Source organism: Gopherus flavomarginatus, chromosome 7 (genome assembly GCF_025201925.1).
Source record: "Gopherus flavomarginatus isolate rGopFla2 chromosome 7, rGopFla2.mat.asm, whole genome shotgun sequence".
Lineage (NCBI taxonomy): Eukaryota > Metazoa > Chordata > Testudines > Testudinidae > Gopherus > Gopherus flavomarginatus.
Window position 1 is genome coordinate 1087600 of NC_066623.1, and position 20295 is coordinate 1107894.

A 20295-nucleotide genomic window follows, 5' to 3' on the forward strand; every position below is an offset into this window, starting at 1 on the left:
CCCCACTCAACCCATTTAGTAGTTTTAAATATTGGCACATTAGTTTTGTGGAACTTCTCCAGTGCTCCAAGCCTTACTGACCATCGACTGATGGTCCAGCAAGTTCCTCAGCCAGCTCTTTTAAACTCTTAGCTAAACCTCTGACAAGACTCCTAACAGCCTGTGCTGTATTGCCGTAAAACATACCTAAATCCTGTAAGTGGCAATGAATAGCTTCAGCTCGACCCCCCCATTTCTACACAATAGGCTGCTGGAGCAGGATGGTACAACACTTACTCCCCACTTTGCTCTTTGAGACATGCCACCACTGGTTTTTGAGCAATGCTGTTCTACTGACTTTCCATCTTTTCTGGTTAAATCATTAAACAGCCTTCTCAGGAGATTCCCGTTAGTCACTGAATGTTTAAAATCTGATCACTTCAGTCTCTGCAGAGCTCAGAATCTTAGGAACAAGTCAAGAACATCTTCCTCCTTCATGAGCTTTTTATGCACCTCCATGTGTGCGCAGGAGGGGCTATTCTATTTATTTTTTTAACTGAGACACTTCATAACAAAGTGGGAACAGTGGGAGGCCGGGCAGCATCTCTGTGCCTTATTGAGGCCTCATGCTTACTTAAGTACAAAAATAATCTACCTTTGCCACAAGTGAAGTGACAAACACTGTTTGCTTACAACAGCTATCTCCAGCAGGCAGCAATGCACCATGTAGGGTGCTGTCAGGGTGAGATGCAGGCCCTGGTGCATAGCTGGCCTGGAAGCCAAGCACATTCTATGCTATCACCACCACCCTGCACACAGCAGGTAGCACTGCACTATTAAATGGTTATTTAATATTTTAGCTTACAGGATTGATCTGTACAGAGACTCAATTGAACAGTCAGACCACCTCATTCGCCAGCCAGATTACTTTCTTAAAAATACCAGCCGTTAGCAACTTCCAATCGTCTTTCCTTTTGGCTCATTGGTGTAGCAATTACACTGGTACCAGAAATATGTCAAATATTCCATTTGAATTGGGAGGGCAAATAATACTGTAGCTGAGAACTTCTGCAGTTCAGAATACAGCCTGTAATTATAGTTATGCAGGAGCGCTACTATAGTTAAGGTTGCAACATGACATCTGTTTAAAGGTGGACCATTCTAAGTCCTCTGAAATCAACATGCTTAGTCAGATTTCTTTGAAATTAGGTGTGCCTCAGGAGAGCACAAGGTCGGATTAGCAACCCAAACTTGGAGTCATTTGAGCCAAAGGTTCCAGAGATTTAAGCCCCAGCAATAAAACAGCCATTAAAAAAACCCAAAACCGTCTAAGTGGCATGTCTTTACCTAGAGATCAAACTACTGATGTGATGCAGATCAGAATGGTCTCAGTGGAGTATGACCCAAGGTACTGCGTGGCACCTCCTGAATCTCTGGGGACCTAACTTGTGAAGTGTATTTAAGAAAATGGACATTTTTACACATAGCTAGAGGGTTTCTACTCTTGCCATTTTATATGCTTTAAAGCTCAACTCTTGTAAGTGCTCTAAAATCCAAATGATTAATTGAAGTGCTCTGAAATTTGGGGTGCTTCACAGGGGTTTAGCACAGTAATAGTGATCCAAATTTGCAGTCATTTCTGAGAGATTCCCAAGTTACAGCCCCTCCCCCCAAAATAGTTCCTTTCTGCTGCCTTATAGTGTTAAACTGAGCAGTACAAATGACTGCATGAATCACAGGCCTCCCTGAGATTGATGGCTATGAACTCACCCTTCCACAGGCACATCTAGGGGTAAATTAACCAGAAGCCGGCTCCAAAGACGAAAACATTTTGAAGTGAGTGGCTGCAATTTGAGAGTCGTGGGTAGCAATTTAATTTTGGGGGAAATGTAATCACAATATTTGAGGGGGAAATTAGACACTTGTTTGCTTCATGGGAGGGGTGAAGAAGTGGGGGTGTGGGGGAGAGGGATTTGGGCCTGCAGAGAGGGGAGGGAGATTCTGGGGCAGGGGATAAATGGGGATGGAGGGTAGGGGGAGGCAACAGGGGTTGGGGACCAAGGAGGGGGGAGCCATAGCACCCCACAGCTCGGCCAATGAACTCCGGCTCTCTGCACCACCTCCTCTGCCAGTGCACCCTGTGACCCAAGAACCCCTGTGCCAACTGGCAAGGGGCATGAAGGGGTTGCCAAGCAGTTACAGGAATCTCCTGAGTCTGGCATGTGCACCCTAGTTCAGAGAATGTTGGGCGAGATCTCAAACAAAAGCCGGTGTCAATATTATGGCGAAATGGATGGATGGTTGTGTGAGGAGTTACATAAATATGAAAATACAGCCTTAAAGTCTGTCTCTAAGGAACCGGCCCAGCAAAGGGGAAAACCAGATTTTTGGTCAGACAGGAGTTAGCGAAGAGGAGCACAAAGAGGAGGTTTGTGAGGGAGTTCTCCAGGTGAAGGAGGACCAACTACAGATTGGGGGGGCAGGGTGTCTGCTGGTTTATTTGTCTATTTGTTTGCTATTTGCTTGCTCACTTGACAATTATTATGTGGCCTGTTTTGGGGGCCGTGAAGGAGTAAACAACACTTCCTTAGTCACTTTCTCTGCACCAGTCATGATTTTATAGGCTTCTATCACATCCCCTCCACCTCCATCATCTTTTCCAAGCTGAACAGTCCCAGTCTTTTTAATCTCTCAACCTACAGAAGCTGCTCCACATCCCTGATCATTTTTGTTGCCCTTCTCTGTACCTTTCCCAATTCCAATATATCTGTTTGGAGATGGGGTGCCCAGAAATGCAAGGTGTGGGCGCACCAGAGATTTATATAGTGGCATTATGATATTTTCTGTTTTATCGTCTGATCCCTTTCTTAACAGTTCCTAACACTGTTAGCCTTTTTGACTGCTCGGAAGTCAAATCCTACTGAAGAAAATCATAGAATATCAGGGTTGGAAGGGACCTCCAACCCTGGAGGTCATCTAGTCCATCCCCTTGCTCAAAGCAGGACCAATTCCCAACTAAATCATCCCAGCCAGGGCTTTGTCAAGCCGGGCCTTAAAAACCTCTAAGGAAGGAGATTCCACCACCTCCCTAGGAAACCCATTCCAGTGCTTCACCACCCTCCTAGTGAAATAGTGTTTCCTAATATCTAACCTAGCCCTCCCCCACTGCAACTTGAGACCATTGCTCCTTGTTCTGTCATCTGCTACCACTGAGAACAGGCTAGATCCATCCTCTTTGGAACCCTCTGTCAGGTAGCTGAAAGCAGCTATCAAATCCCCCCTCATTCTTCTCTTCTGCAGACTAAATAACCCCAATTCTCTCAGCCTCTCCTCATAAGTCATGTGCTCCAGCCCCCTAATCATTTTTGTTGCCCTCCGCTGGACTCTTTCCAACTTTTCTATATCCTTCTTGTAGTGTGCGGCCCAAAACTGGACACAGTACTCCAGATGAGGCTTCACCAATGTCGAATAGAGGGGAATGATCATGTCCCTTGATCTGCTGGCAGTGCTCCTACTTATACAGCCTGAAATGCTGTTAGCCTTCTTGGCAACAAGGGCACATTGTTGACTTATATCCAGCTTCTCATCCACTGAAACCCCCCCAGGGTCTCTACCAATCTGACCTGGGGGAAAACTCCTTCCTGACTCCAAATATGGCGATCAGTTAGACCCTGAGCATGTGAGCAAGATCCACCAGCCAGACACCTGGGAAAGAATTCTCTGTAATAACTCAAAGCCCTCCCCATTTAGTGTCCCATCGCCAGCTTCTGGAGAGAGTTGCTGCTGGCAGTCACAAGTAGGCCACATGCCACTGTAGGCAGTCTCATCATACCAGCCCCTTTATAAACTTATCAAAGTCCTTCTGGAAGCCAGTTAGGTTTTTTCTCCACTGCTCCTCTTGGGAGGCTGTTCCAGAACGTCACTCCTCCGATGGTTGGAAATCTTCACCTAGTTTCAAGCCTAAACTTCTTGTTGGCCAACTGATATCCATTTGTTCTTGTGTTCACATTGGTGCTTAATTTAAATAACTCCTCTCTCTTCCTGGTATTTATCCCTCTGATGTATTTACACACAGCAATCATATCTCCCCTCAGCCTTCATTTTGTTAGGCTAAACAAGCCAAGCTCTCTGAGTCTCCTCTCAGAAGGTAGGTTTTCCATTCTTCACACCGTCCTAATAGCCCTTCTCTGCACCTGTTCCAGTTTGAATTCATCTTTCTTATGAGGTCTCACCAGTGTCTTGTATAATGGTAATAACACTTCCCTGTCTCTACTTTAAATACCTTGCCTGATGCATCCTAGGATTTCATTTGCCTTTTTCAAGGCCGTATCACATTGGCAGCTCATAGTCTTCCTGTGATCATCCAATACACCCAGATCTTTCTTTTCTTCTGTTGCTTCCAGCTGATAAGTCTCCATCTTACAGCAAAAATTCTTGTTGTTAGTCCCTAAGTGCATGACCTTTCACTCTGTACTATTAAATATCATCCCCATTTCTATTACTCCAGTTTTCAAGGTCGTCCAGATCTTCTTGTACGGTATTCCAGTCCTCCTCCATATTGGCAATACCTCCCAACTGGGTGTCATTCACAAATTTTATTAGCACACTCCCATTTTTTGTGCCAACACCATTAACGAAAATATTAAATAAGATTGGTCCCAAGAATGATCCCTGAGGAGCTCCTCTAGTAACCTCCCTCCAGCCTGGCAGTTCACCTCTCAGTATGCCCATTATAGTCTCCCCTTTAACCACTTCCTTATCCATCTTTCAATTCTCACATTAATCCCCATTTTCTCCAATTTAACTAATAATTTCCCATGTGGAACTGATCAAATGCCTTACTGAAATCCAGGTAGATTAAATCTACTGCATTTCCTTGACCTAAAAAAAATCAGTTGTCTTCTCAAAGAAAGATCAGATTGTTCTGGCACAATCTATCTTTTGTAAAAGCATGTTATATTTTATCCCAGTTACTGTTTACCGCTATGTCCTTAACTATTTTCTCTTTTACTTGAGGTCAAACTAACAGTTCTGTAGTTTCCTGGATCACTTTTCTTCCCTTTCTTAAAAACAGGAACTACATTAGCAATTTTCCAGTTGTGGCGTACGATCACAAACTTTACGGATTCATGAAAAATCCTTGTTATTGGGCTTGCAATTTCCATGGGCCAGTTCCTTTTATATTCTTGGATGAGGATTATCCAGGCCCCCCCATTTGGTCCCATTAAAGCTGTCTGAGTTTGATTTCCACGTCAAATTTGGTAATTTCTATTTCCACATCCTCATTTCCATTTAGCCACCCTGACACTACCCCAAGCCCCTAAGTAACCTCACTAAAACCTGTTTAAAATGGATGGACCCCTTCTGGCATAGAAAGGAGTCCAAAAAATTGTCCCTCACCAGGGTCTTCAGCCCCATCCTTGGGCCGTTTACATCCTGCCCTTCAATCAGGCTTCTAAGCAAGCTTGTCCCCTTCTTGGTGCCTAGGTCACTTTCCCACTGGCCAATGGGGGAGATCTGGGCTCTCCCACTACTCTGGGTCCCAACCCAGGGACCCTACACACAACAGCGACATACAACTGCCTTCACTTTGGTGCTGTTATTCCCTGGGATTTCTCCCACATAGCGCCTCTCTCTTCACCCTGGCCTCGGGACAGAAGTTCTCAAATCATCTTTGTCCCTGTGGAATGCAAGTACCAATAGAATCTTTCTTCTGGTTCTCTTCTTGAGCTCCTGTGACCAGCAATGAGCCCCCTTTCCTTGCTCCTCAGGTCCCAGCCAGCAAGAGCAGCACCTTTTATCTGGTGCTGCTGGGCTCTAATTGGCTGCTTCTATGCAGCCTCTCTAGGCAGTCCTGGAGGACCCACTTTCACCACTCCTTTCCTGGGGCTGGCTGTGGTAGGACCATGGGAACTTCAGCAGGGGGCCTCAAAGGCCCAGGTTCACTCTAACACAGTCCCCTAAGGACCAGTTGGAAGCAGAGGGACAGGAGGGCAAGTAGTGAAGCACCAACCAGGACACACATCTGGCAGAACCACAGTTACTGCACAAAGTGAGTAATCTCCTCCTCTTCTTCGAGTAGGAGGTGCTCCACTTCAGGTGGCTTCCGAGCAGTAATCCCCGATGGATGAGGGAGCTTTGAAACAGAGACCAGAACTGCAGATACACTGCAAAGCCAAGTGCTGCGTCAGATCTGAGGGCTCGGACCTGGGCCTAATGTTTCTGAAACGTATGTACTGAAGCCCATATAGCAGCCCTATATATTTCAGATACCAGTACGGTCTTCTTTAATGCCAGAGATGTTGCTTACAATCTGGTCAAATGTGCTATCACCGTTTGGTGAATGATATTATGATGCTGGCAAACCAGGTGCCAGCTTAGGTCAGAATCCCAGGCCAATTCACTTATGTGTTAGAATAGATCAAAGTGTTAAATGTATAAGTGTGTGTTCAAATGTTTAAACTTCATGAAAACGTGTGGAATGTTACTTGTATTGTTTTCACTTATCTGTTCCTGTTGTAATGCAATAGCAAACATTTACAGGGTGTATACCTTGTAATTAAATAACCCATCAAAGATACCTTCTGAAATCCTAATGAAGGACCTAAGGACTTTAACAGAAAATGCTAATTTCAAAGCAAGTGGCGTTATGTATAGCGGTTGGGGTCAAAAGACTAAGGGCACATTTTCACTGGCAATGTTAAAGCACTTTAACGTGGCTTGTCTAGTCACCAGTTTAATAATAATTGGAGATATACCTATCTCCTAGAACTGGAAGGGACCTTGAAAGGTCATTGAGTCCAGCCCCTTGCCTTCACTAGCAGGACCAAGTACTGATTTTTGCCTCAGATCCCTAAGTGGCCCCCTCAAGGACTGAACTCACAACCCTGGGTTTAGCAGGCCAATGCTCAAACCACTGAGCTATCCCTCCCCACCATGAGGGGCGCAGCTCCCAGTGCTAGGGCACTGTCTACACTGGCACATTACAGCACCGAAAATTGCAGTGCTCAGGGGGGTGTTTTTTCAGTACTATAAAGTGCCACTGTCGACAAACCCTAAGTACATTCCTCACACACATCATCAAAGGAAAAGCCCACAAGGTTAGAGATGCTATCAGCTCACTTCCTGTGTGACAATACTATAAATATGGATTCAAAGTAAGATCTGTTATCTCTGGACTGTTTGTACTCTTACAGGGAAGTGTGCCAGATGCAAAGCAGAGATCCCAAGAGACAATCTGGATACCCCGGAAAGACTTTTGAGGAACAAGCAGTTCATTACATCACTGCCACCATTTGGAATTACAAACTGTGTGATTCACCTATACAGATATTTTATCTGCTTTAAACTCTCCATAACTCTCATTTGTCTGGGTGGCAAGACAGACTGGAGAGTCTAAGGGGACTATCTGTGATGCCAATGTAAGACTGTTTAGTGATCCAGGAGTTCACATTTGTCATTGGCTTAGTGAAATCTAATTATAGAACATACCGCCAGTTTGGTGTGTCAGCCCTTGTTTTCTGACCATCTGCCCTGAGGTAGGCACTCACGGTTGTGAGCTACTCCAGATGGCACGACAGATACCCATCTCCATAGTCTCTGAGTAGAGATAAAGGACCCTGTGGACCTATCCACGAAGGAAACAGACTAGGTGACTTCCTAAATTGCTTGGTCCTATCTAAGTAGAAGACCAAGGCCCTTCTAACACACACAGGAAGTACACAGGATTCCTTTAGAGAACTACATGGCTTCGGGAAAAACACTGAGTGGATTGATTAAGGTGACACTCCAAAGGAACCTTAGGTAAGAATTTAGAGTGTGGAAGTAGAGACCTTGTCCTTTAAGGACACCATAAATGGGGGATCTGCCATCAAGGCTCCAATCTCCCCAACCTACACATCCGATCTGCGATCCTTGAACAAGGTCTGTGGATATAAAGCAGTTATCTGCAGATTTGCAGGGCTCTAAATATAAAATTTGGATCTGCATCCATCCATGAGCCACAAAAATGATCCATGGATGCAGATATCCACAGGTATAAAGTAGATATCTGCAGATTTGCAGAGCTCTACTGATCTGCAGACTGGTTTTCTGAGTTGTCCATGTGTCCTGAGTCCTAAGGGCACTCAGGTGCGCTACCCATCCCAACAGTTATGCATCTGTTATTAAAGTCACTGAGGGGGCTAGGCAACAGAAAGGAAAAGCTGCACAGACGCAGAGTTGATCCTTCATCAGTTGAGGGAATCCCTCCCCTTGTAGAGATACTGTCAGCTGTCTGTCCAGGGTGCGTCTGACAGGAGAACAAGTCGTTCTGAGCCAACCCTGGAAGCAGCGGAGGCATAGCCTTGCATGATTGGCCACAAAGTTGCAAGCTGCCATGTGTCCCAGGAGCTGAAGACAGTTCCTTATTGTGGTTCAAGGGCACCCCTGAATTGCCCATACCAGACCAGACAAGGTTACAAATCTGTCTAAAGGAAGATAGGCTCTGGCCATCAACAAGTCTAAATATGCCTCTATAAACTGTATCTCCTGTACAGGGATGAATGTGGACTATTTTCACCATCCTGAACTTCTGAGGTTTTACAATCTTGTTGAGAAGCCTTAGATCTGAGATCAGTTTCCACTCATCATCCTTCTCTGGCAGAAGGAAACACTCTTGAGTCAAATCCCTTGCCACTGTGAGGAGGAGGAACTGACTCTATTGCTGCTAATCAAAGGAGAGAGTTCACTTCTTGTCTCAATAAAAGCTCATAAGAAGGGTCCACGGAAGGGACTGGGAAGGGAGGTGGAAGAGAGGGAATGATGTAAAATGGATGGTATAGCCCAATATTATGACCTCTTTCACCCTCTTGTCTGTAGTGATCTGCCTCCAAGCATGGAGGAAATGGGCAAGGTGGTCTCCAAAGCAGGGGATGTGAGCCAACTGATGTAGCTATAAATCCAGAGGTGCGGGAGGAGTCAAACCCTCAACCGACCCATCAAAACTGTTGCTTGAAAGATGATTGGGTGGTCATGGACGACGGTTGGGCGATCCTCTCTCTCTCTCTGAAATCTGTCTCTCTTTATGAGGGATTCAGTGGATCCATTAAACCCAGAACATGGAGCAGGACGTGATCTCTGGGCAGTCTGTGACCTACTAAACCTTTTCTTATTTGTAGGTGTGTACGTGCCCAGGACACAAAGTAGCCCTAAAGCCCTTGGCACGTACACGGACTCACCAGTGGTCTCCCAGAACAGTTTACGATGGTCAAAGGGGAGATCCTCCATCGTGTTCTACACTTCACTCAGAAATTAACCACCGCCAGGAAGACAGACCTGGCAGCAGCATCCAGAGCATCTACGGGTGCCCAAAGAGCAGTTCTGGCCACCAACTGGCCCTCTGAGATAATGGACTGGAATTGCTTCCTGTGTTCGCATGGCAGATGTTCAGTAAAAGCAGGGAATCTGTTATGATTTGTAGAGTTATATTTGGACATGACCATCTGAGAGCTGTGATCCTGAATTGCAAGGTTTCGCCCAAAGAGATTCAGGCTTTTCTGGTCCTTGTCATATGGGGTAGACAAGCTACAGCTACACCTACACTAGAAACGCTAGAGGTGCCACTGTAGTGCTTCTGGTGAAGACACTCTAAAGCAACAGGAGAGAGCACTCCTGTCAGTTTAATTACTCCACCTCCTGTGAGAGGCAGTAGCTATGTTAGCAGAAGCAGCTCTCCCATCGATGTAGCACTGTCTACACTGGCGCTTAGGTTGGTATAACTTATGTCGCTCAGGGGTGCGGATTATTAACACCTCGTACATTTCAGCAACTGTGTGGTTGTCAGTGAAATGAACGGGGCATACTGCAGCACTGCTGGAAAAGGGCAGAGCTAAGGTTGCCTGGGTTGTTCGGGAAAGTGGTGTTACTATGCTGACAGAAAAACACCTGTTGGCATACGCTGCATCTACACTAGAGCTCTGCTGGCACGGCTGTATCAGTAAAGCTTGTGAAGCGTAGAGAAGGCCTTACGCTGGCTGCTGCAGACAAAGATTAGCCGTACTCTCTCAAAGCGCAGCTACTGTGAGGAAAGCTAGTCTCGTTCACAAGCCACCAACCATTCTTTGCCAACCTCCCAGCGTGGTTATGGACAGGAGAAAGGTCACAGCACATACACTTTTCTCGGCCTTCCTAACAGCCAACCTTTGTCCAATACCATGGAAGGGGAACAGCTGCCATGTGTGTCTTCTTCACAACATGACACGTTTACTCACCACACCACTACACGGGTAATCTCACAGTGTTTTCTGTGCTCCACTACATACAACGAATCTTCAGCCCCTTGGTCTGTCAGGAGGCAGAATCTATGTCCTTGAGGGCAAACTCAAAGCCTATGCATTTCCCCAGGGGTGAGGTTACAGCCGGGTAGGCGGCAGTAGGGAAAGGCTGGGCTGGGGTTAGGCTTCACTGTGGACATCACTCTAATGTTAACTTATCATCAGCACACCTCTCCCTGCAGTTAGAGCTCTCCTACCCAATGCAGCTGTCAGCCAATGTCCATGGAGGCCACCTAAGTAGCCCTCTCCCGCCCGTCCTCCGTTCTGCCTCTCTTGCTTATGAGCACCTCCATGTGCTATCTGTAAGGCTACGATTTAGTCAAGGGCATTTTTAGTAAAAGTAATGGGCAATAAACAAAAATTCACAGCCCCGTGACCTGTCCATGATTTATACTATAAATACCCCTGACTCAACTGGGGTGGGGGGGAAGGGGCAAGGAACACTGCTGGGGAGGGACCTGGGGAGCAGCTGCTGGGGGGTGCCCAGGGGGCAGCGGCACCGGCTGCCGGGGGCCACTGGAACATCAGCTGCTCCAGCTGCCTTGGGGACCACCAGCAGCAGCTGCTCCATCCGCCCTGGAGCCGCTGCTTGGTAGTACCGGTACCAGCTGCCCAGAGCAGAGGCTGGTGTGGCTGGCCGTGGGGCTGCCCAAGTGTCTGGCTGCAGAGCTGCTTCAGCAGTGGCAGGTCCCAGGGCCAGCTACTTGGGCGGTCCTGCAGTCAGCCACACTGGCCTCTGCAGAAGTCACAGAGGTCGTGGAAAATCACAAAATCCGTGACTTCCACATCCTCCATGACTGACACAAAGCCCTAGTTATCTGCAAGGGCCCTCCCGTCTCTTTGCCGAGCCCTCTCTCTCACTTTGTTCCAGTCCCTCCTACCATTTCTCCTTAACAATATGAGGGGTTCACATTCTAAAAGGATCACCAAATCATCAGGACATGGATGCCCCTCAAGAACCCTCGAGACCTTCGCACTCACATTTCTCCCTTTGTTGGTGGGTGACTGTTTCCTGTGTCACCGCTGATTTACCTGGCACCGCCTTGGGGTGGGGATTACATCTTTGTTTTTGTGAAACACCAACACACTGCTGGGTGCTCAGAAACTATGTAACAACAAACAGAGGATTCAATGAATTGCTTAAGATGTCACCATTTTGAGACGGGACCGTCACCTGGTCACCAGTGAATTATACAGCTGTTGAGCCTATCTACAGCTGCCCAGTGGGGCAGCAGCTGCCTGTCTGTCTTGAGCCATGGCACGCACCGATGGCAACAGGAAATAACGACTAACACAAAAAGGGCAAGTGGCAGAGTAAACCAACATGAACAGTAAACACACAGCAAAATGAGTGGAAACTAAACTCAAATTCTAGAATTCTTGCCGTTATAAGAATTGATGGTGGTTTTGTAACACTGGCTCCTGGATCAGACTTCTGCCCCACAACGCAGTTTGGGGGATCAGGTCTTTTCAAGGGAGGACAAAATGATTAAGATTTTATTTTCACTGCCACCTAATAACCTTCATTTGAAGGTGTTTTAATTTACAGCTGCTCCCTCGATGATGAAGACAGTTGTGTTGGACCCTATTTGCCCCCTCAGTCCCCTGGTTTACCACTATTCTTCTTTCAGATAAAGCCGTCTGCACAAGGTGAGGGAGAAAACAGACAATTTTATTTAGAGTCTAACACTGGAAATGGGCTAAATACAAATATAGAAAAATAGAAACGGAAAACTGAATCAGGCTTGAAACAGAAGTTACTGCAAAATCTTTACATACAGGAATTAAAAATCTAGTATTGTACTGAACTGTAAGTGATAAACACAACAAAACCATAGACGTTCCTCTGCCTTTGTCCCCGTGTTAGCATTGGAGATGCTATCCCTTGTCAAAGTTGTAGTTTGACCTGTTATCCATTCCCAAGGAAGGGCCCCTGCGCCTTTGATCTAAGCACTCGGCCATCCACTCCACACACTAACCACATCAGAGTTCCCCATCCAGGCTACTATAAAGCTCTGTTTTGCTCGGAAAAGTGACTACATAAAATTGGCCTCGTGGAGGTCCCATGTTCATTGTGTCTCAATGACTCTCTATTAATTTTGCTCAGATTAATGCTGCTTTCCTAATGCCAAAACTACAAGATTCATAGATTCTAAGGCCAGAAGGGACAATTGTGTGGACCTCCAGTAGAACAGAGACCAGAGAACTTTCCCAAAATAATTCCTAGACCAGATCGCATAGAAAAATATATCCAGTCTTGATTTAAAATGGCTAGTGATGGAGAATCCACCACAACCCTTGGGAAATGGTTCCAGTGGATGATTACGCTCAGAGTCAAAAATTTGCCCTTCATTTCCAGCCTGAATTTGTCCAGCTTCAGCTCTCAGCCATTGGATCATGTTGTACCTTTCTCTGCTAGACTGAAGAACCCATTATTAAATACCTGTTCCCTATGCAGATACTTCTAGACTGTAAACAAGTCATCCCTTAACCTTCTCTTTGTTACGATCAATAAATTGAGCTCCTTGAGTCTGCCACTATAAGGTATGTCTTCTAATTGTTTACTCATTCTTGTGGCTCTCCTCTGAGCCCTCGCCAATTTATCAACATCCTTCTTGAATTATGGACACCACAACTAGACACAGTAGAGGAACAGTGGTCTCACCAGTTCCAAATACGAAAATAAAATAACCTCGGAATACCCATTTATGCCTCCCAGGATCATATTAGCCCTTTTGGCCACTGGGAGTTCATGTTCAGCTATTTATCCACCATGGGCATCAGATCCTTGTCAGTCACTGCTTCCCAGGAGAGTCCCCCATAGGTAAGAATGATCTACGTTCTTTGTTCCTAGAGACACATTTCTAACCACATTACATTGTCTATTGTTTGCCTGCACCCAGCTTACCAAGCGATCTAGATCGCTCTGTATTAGTGACCTGTTCTCTTCATTATTTTCCACTCTCCCAATTTGTGTGTCATCTGCAAACTTTACTGGTGATGATTTTGTTTTCTTCCAGGTCATTAACACAGATATTAAATAGCACAGTGCCAAGAACTCATCCTTGCAGAATGCTGCTAGAAACACTCATTCACTGATAATTCCCCATTTATAATTACATTTTGAGATCTATCAGTTAGCCAGCTTTTAAGCCATTTAACAGTTCATTTTTCTAGTTCTTTAATCAAAATGTCATATGGTACCAAATCCAGCGCCTTACAGCTCACTCTGGGATCTGAAAGCCAAGCTGGGTTCTTTCTGGTTCATGCATCACCAATGGAAACATAAGTCTGCAGACAAACCTCTACCTCAGCTACACCTGAGCAACTCCACTGAATTTCCTCAGTGTTGTCAAACTTTTCAGAACTATTGAATGATGGGAGCCCCTGCAGACCTCATGAGCTCCTCTACATTCCATCCCTCTGCAGATACCTGCCTCCTGCTTCCCAGAACACCTCACCGGAGCTGAAGCTTCCATCTACCCTCTCTTCCAGATCTAATTCAACCCCTGCCTCCCACGTGGTTCTCTCCTTCCTGTTCCTCGCCTCATGGACAATATGAATGTCAACACCGCAACATCCATTTCAAAATAGCCTGTAGATTAGGAACTCCACAAGCTTTCCAAATAACCCCTTGTAATAGTTAATTAACTCCCACCCTAAAGAACAGTCGGGGCATCAGCCCCTGTTGAGACCAACAGAACAACAAATGTGGTCGCTAGGCTCAACTGTGTGAGAGAAAATGAGCCAAAACTAAACTGTTCAAAAAGCAGAACCTGTTTTCCTCCAGACTTTCTGGAACCAGCCTACCCAGTGTAAGAGCACGTTGTAACCTTTCAGGAAGAGGGTGGAGGTGAAAACCAGCTTATAAGAGACACTCACTTCTCCCTTCACGATGGGACTTCTCTCTCCACAATATGACCAAAAAATCATCATATAATCAAACAACCTCCTCTCTACTCCACACTTTACTGGGAGATGTCTAAGAACACAATACCAGAAACTGCGTGCAGCTAGCTGTCCTCAACGTTCCGTTTAGACCAGTCAATAACAATGTTTTATATTTTTAAAGTACAGGATTGCAGAATGCACACACACATGGCCACACATGCACACGCGCATACACACACACTCTTAGGTGTAAATCGAACTCCTTACCTTGTGAAGAGAACTCAGACTGGGAAGCAAAACGGCAAAGCTCTGATTCTGAATGCATCACATCATTGTTTGGCTTATCACATACATTCAAACTTTTCACAACTAAGTCTAAGTGATTCTCCCAGTCCTGGTCTGTCAGGTTTCCCTCAAGCCCCGGGGAAAGGGTGGGAGGCCTGTGCTCCAGGCACTCCTTTCCCTTTAGTGAAAAGTCACTAGAATTCAGGCCCCCAAAGGTGCCCCTGGAGCTCTCTTCATCCCTAGATCTATGGACATGCCGACTGGTTCTAGCACTGCTTTGGTTAAATCGCTGCCATCGCTTCTTGGGTGCTACATGGTTTACATCATTAGACTCATCCCCCAGGGAGCTTTCTGAATCCAACTCTAGGCCCTCACCATTTTCAGCAGAAGTGTAACAATCAGTATTTTTATCAGGTTCAGGCCTCTTCCTGACATGATCTAAATTGTCATCAGATGAACATGCAGAGTCTTCATCAGTGGAGTGTTCCATTAACTCAAGAGACTCTTTCCTTGCAGTTTCTTCTATTTCATTATAAACAAGACTAGTAACCAATCCCTGCATATCCCTGCACGGGAGGGATGCTTTCTCTGCTATATTACTGGAGACCTGATTTAGAAGCTTGCTCAGCCCTTCTAGTTTTAAATCCTTTCTGACTGATGTTGCATTATCTGCTAGTTTGGATGACTGCTTATATTGTGAACAGTTGTGTCTTGAGATGCAGTTTGTGCCATTCGTACCGGAAAGAGCAGGATCTGTGGGCTCCCTTTTGTTAGTACTCCGCCCAGTTATCTTGGCTGTAGTGCTGCACGAAAGAGAGGATTCACTCGCACTGGGGTTCTGACATGTTGATTCCAGAACACAATCTCCATTTTTTTCTGATTTATAAGTGGGTCCTTTTGTACCCAAAGCCTTCAAGCCACTTGCAGAATTACTTCCAGAGGAACTGCTCATGCCAGCATTTCGATACGGGACCATATTTTGAGATGACATCAGCTGCTGCTCTTTTGTCTTACTATCATGCATATCTTTCAACATCATTAGCAAGGTGCTGAATTTGTAGTCTGGCTCAATGGGCAAACAACTCTGCCCAGAGGCAGAAGAGAAGAGTAAGGGTGTTGTGGTCTTAGGTGCCCCATAGCCACTAGCTTCATCACCAAGGGACCTAAAGGACAGTTCCTTCAGCTCTGAGAGGACATGCTTCACCACAGCAGTCTCTATTTCGGCAGAATCCCTGGCTCTCTCATGCACATTATTTAATGGTTCCTGACTATCAACTTTCCCACTCTTGGTGGGTGGACCAGTGAAACCTTTGGTGTCAGAAGAACAGCAATTCACACCACATTCCTCTTCCAGGAGAGGGGGTTCTGTCCCAGCAGCACTCTCCTTGTGTTTGCTTCTTATACTTATGAGCCGGGGCACTTTGAGGTTTTTCAGGTGTAGATTCAGTTGATTTGTAATCCCAGTGTGGGAGCTCTCCCGACAAACATTCTGGGGCGTAGGGTGCTTATCTGCAAGGGAAAGCTGGTCATTTCTCATAGCTGAAGTACACTCTAGAGCAATAACAGGCATCTCAGTGTCTGAGGCTGCTTCTTGGAGCTCCCCATCCACAGATTCAGCATCACTTCTGCCACCAACAGGGCCTGATGGAGTTCTGTGATCTCTAGATGACCTTTTCCTAGCTCTTCTTTTGCTGTTTTGAGAGAGATACATGGAACATTTACTGTTTCCCCTCATCCCTGTACAGAATTCCTTTTCTTCTTTATCTGCAGAGTCACTAATCTCCAGAGCACTGCAGGCTGCCTCAGAACTTTGGTCCCCTGTATCTAGATCACTAGTCCCATCATCTGAGAAGGAAGTCAGCGAATCCGACTCCGTTTGCTTTTTCTCCTCAATAGAAGTGTCAGCTGTAGAATAGTGTACCTGTAATTTGGAACTGCAAAGAAGGCCTACAGGGCTTTTCCCTCTCTCTGCAGAGCTGCTAGAAAGCAAATCCACTCTCAGTGTGTCCCGCAGAGAGTCACCATGAGGAGCCTGATACTCCTCTTTCAAAGTTGTCTTTTCAAAACGTCTCTCTCCAAAAGAAGAGAGCAAGTAGTTTTCCACGGCACCATTGGCTGCTGTTAGGCTGTTTGCTATCCGACAAAGTTCATGTGATGCATGTTTATCCGGCAGGTCCCCAGCAACCCTGTTTCTAACTATGTTCTCCGGTGCCTTTCCTCCAATTTCTCTCCTAGATGCTTCCAGTCTGGTGCTGCTCTTTTTTACTCTAGTCCTTTTCCTGCTGTCTGAGCTCTTTTTCACTTGTGATTTAGTGCATGACCTTCCCTTCTCCCTGGCTAAGTGTTTGGAGTCAAACGTCAATGATTTAAAACAGCCATTCAGCTGCCTGTCAGGTTCCATTACAGGGCCATTAGTGCAGGATTCCAACAGCACATCCTCACTGTTCAGCTTGCTGGAATTCTGACTACACTTCTGATCCTCAGTCTCCTTGAGAAGGAATTCTTCCGCATGTCCAACACTGACTTCCCATTTCGCCATAAACCTTTGAGGAACCTGAATGTTTGAAAGAAAACAAAGAGAGGTTACCTTCAAACAAACATTTAACAGAACCATCAAGTGAAACACCACACAAGAGATGCTCTAGTGTATGCAAAACGCAGCAGCAGTCTCCAGGACTGGAATAAAGCACCTCATGGCTAACATGGCTCCTGGACAGCACATCCATGGAGCACAAATGCATAGGACTCTAACTGAAATCATCTATGAACTCCCAGCTGCAGAACTGTTTGGATCACAATATTAGTAAATTAATGGCCTGTGTGCTTTCCTAGTGCTAATGAAGCTTCTGCAATAACAGCCTTACAGTGTTCTGTAATGTGTCACACCAACACTCAAGCCTGAATCATGTCTGACATCCTTCTTCCAGCAAAGGAGGGAGGGGTGCAATCCCCCCCTCAACCTGTCACTACTGACAAGAGGAGTGACTGACAGCACTGGCCTTCCTCAGAAACTGAATGCACTGGCCTCCCAGCATGCATCTAATGCAGCAATCTGCACAACAGCCATCAGGAAGGAGAATCTGACATGGGACCACTGCATGGCAGGGCAGAGCACCAACCACTGGGCATCAGAGTGGCCTCAGCACGCATCTCTCTAAAACATGCCATAAAGGAAGTGCTGGTTTGCTCTGTCCTGACCTCTCTTGCTTCCATTTATTTCACACTGCATCTCAACTTGTTCTCCCCACAGCATCCCCCTTCTCTGCCACCCCACGTACAAACCCGCCACTTTCACAGGATGTGCCTAACCCTAACACACTCTGCTGTTCTTTCTGCTTATAAGGCTCCCAGGATCCATGTTGAGTTTTGTACCCTTAACACAAGAAAAGGTGCCCAGGGCATTGGATAGGCACCTCCTGTAGGTGCCCAACTGAACACAAAAGTCATTTTAAAGAAGACTGGCTTTCAATCAGGGTTTTTTGCTCTTAGCTGAGCAAAGACAAACTGTAGATTTTCATTACTACTCCTGAACCAAAATGAATCCCAGGTCACGGGAGCAGTTTGAATTCCCACCACTTTTCTTTTAAAGGGTGATCTACAGAATCTCGACTGACTAAAGAATGGCAAGTAACCCAGTGGCACAAGGCAGCCAGATCCTTTGCAGCTCTGCGGGAGATCCGGGCAGGCAACCCCCTTGCTGATACAAACCCAGAATATCAAGTAGGCAATGTGTTTGGTTTACATAGGTGCAGCCATGCCAGCACTATACTCCAGCAATTCACAGACTTGGGGCATGTGGCTGGGAACAAAGGGAGAGAACTGTAAACACTGAATGAAGAGGTGAGGAATATCCCCCACACAAAAGGAACCAGGAGAAAGGAAAGCACAAGAGTAGTGAATCCTCTGGTGCTTTTTACTACAATCACCCAATCACTTACACTGAGACAATTATATCTATCCCACTAACAAAGCAGCCACTACGGTCAGCAGTTAAACTATCAGTATAAGATAAAACTGCTTCTCTCTGGCTCCAGTGGCCTTCTGTATTTCTTCACTTTATAAAGATGACTGAAGAAGTTTACCAGTTCAGCATTATTAAGGTTGCAGGGCAAGACGGTTGTATCATATTATGTTGTACAAAGGCATGTCTGCTCCAGGGTTGTACCTTTGAAATAGAGCAGGGGTAGGCAACCTATGGCACACAAGCTGATTTTCAGTGGCACTCTCACTGCCCGGGTCCTGGCCACCAGTCCAGGAGGCTCTGCATTTCAGTTTAATTTTAAATGAAGCTTCTTAAACATTTTTAAAACCTCATTTACTTTACATACAACAATATTTTAGTTATATATTATAGAGTTATAGAAAGAGACCTTCTAAAAATGTTAAAATGTATGACTGGCACGCGGAACCTTAAATTAGAGTGAATAAATGAAGACTCGGCACAGCACTGCCGAAAGGCTGCTGAACCCTGAAATACAGGCTGCTTCATGAGCAGATGATATGCCAGACCAGGGGTAGGCAACCTATGGCACGGGTGCCGAAGGTGGCACGCGAGCTGATTTTCAGTGGCACTCACACTACCCGGATCCTGCCCACCAGTCCAGGGGGCTCTGCATTTTAATTTAATATTAAATGAAGCTTCTTAAACATTTTAAAAACCTTAGTTTAGTTATACATTATAGACTTACAGAAAGAGACCTTCTAAAAACGTTAAAATGTATCACTGGCATGCGAGACCTTAAATTAGTGTGAATAAATGAAGACTCAGCACAGCACTTCTGAAAGGCTGCCGACCCCTGTGCTAGACTATGCAACTCCCTCCAAAAGTCTGATCGGTGAGGCACTTTCTAAGTCAAATCAGAAAGAACTCTAAGTGCTTATACAACTTATTACAGAAGCAGAGTTCAAAACCCTATCCTTGTATTGTACATAGTGGTCTAATAAGAGACTGGAAGCATGGTCTGTCCCTGAGTCAGCCAGGAGAGGTCACTGGAGAGCACAGCAAGCTACTTCCAAATGCACACTTTTAATCATCATCATTGATATTTCACATCAATAGAACTGTAATGCTGAATAAAACGGACAGATAGTGAGTATGTCAAACTGTGACAGGGTGACAACTTCTCCACCTCTCCGAATACTCTCTACAGTAACTTACAAACTACAGACCATGCCCTTAAAGAGGAGCAAGTCTAGAAACTCCTTGTGGCTTAAAAACTCTGATTATCACAGGAATTCTGCACATCAATTTACCAGCTGTGCCTCACAATTATCACTGCGCAAACACAGTTTTAGGGTGCATTTCCAGACATAGAAGAACAATTTGACTGCAAACGCAAGCTACTTTTTAATCTCAGCAAAGAGTGAGCAAAGCAAGCTACCAAGAACAGAAGCTTTACCTTGTGCTTGTAGCCTTTTTCTTTTTGCTTCCCTCTTCTCCGAAGGACAGGTAGCTCTTCAAACTGATATCTGCCTTCAAAAAGTACAATAGCTTTTCCTGCAACCCAGGCTTTCTCAGAAGGGTCTCCTAAGGCATCTACGTAGTACTCTCGATATGGTCTCCGATTGGAAACTATTTAAAGAAATTAAACAGGATTATTGTCTTGCTTAAAACAGCATATTAGTGTGGGAAAGAAAGCACTAAGTGGCATCATGTTTATTAGCAGATTCTCCACACATTCTCCTAACATCTTCCTAAAATCCTAAACAAATGCCAGCTAGGAGAACTCCTAGTCAGAGGGTTGGTGGGCATGCTTTTGTCTTAGTTTTCCTTGCTTTTGGTTGATATTTTGCATGTTGGAGTGGAGTTTGCTGTTAAATAGTTGAT

General features: G+C 45.5%; 1 protein-coding gene across 6 annotated transcripts in view; it reads right to left on the reverse strand.

Annotated features, from left to right (window-relative positions):
• The window catches only part of NSD1 (nuclear receptor binding SET domain protein 1), a 133706-nt gene that overhangs the window by 77763 nt on the left and 35648 nt on the right, over positions 1–20295 (reverse strand). For 4 of the 6 annotated variants that reach the window (XM_050962909.1, XM_050962911.1, XM_050962910.1 and 1 more), the window contains exons 3-4: positions 19868–20040; positions 14451–17022 (exon numbers count right to left, since the gene is read on the reverse strand). In XM_050962909.1, the coding sequence (XP_050818866.1) occupies positions 14451–17022; positions 19868–20040 (2745 nt within the window). The remainder of the gene's footprint in view (positions 1–14450; positions 17023–19867; positions 20041–20295) is intronic. The other 2 variants (XM_050962912.1, XM_050962913.1) reach the window with 2 other exon arrangements.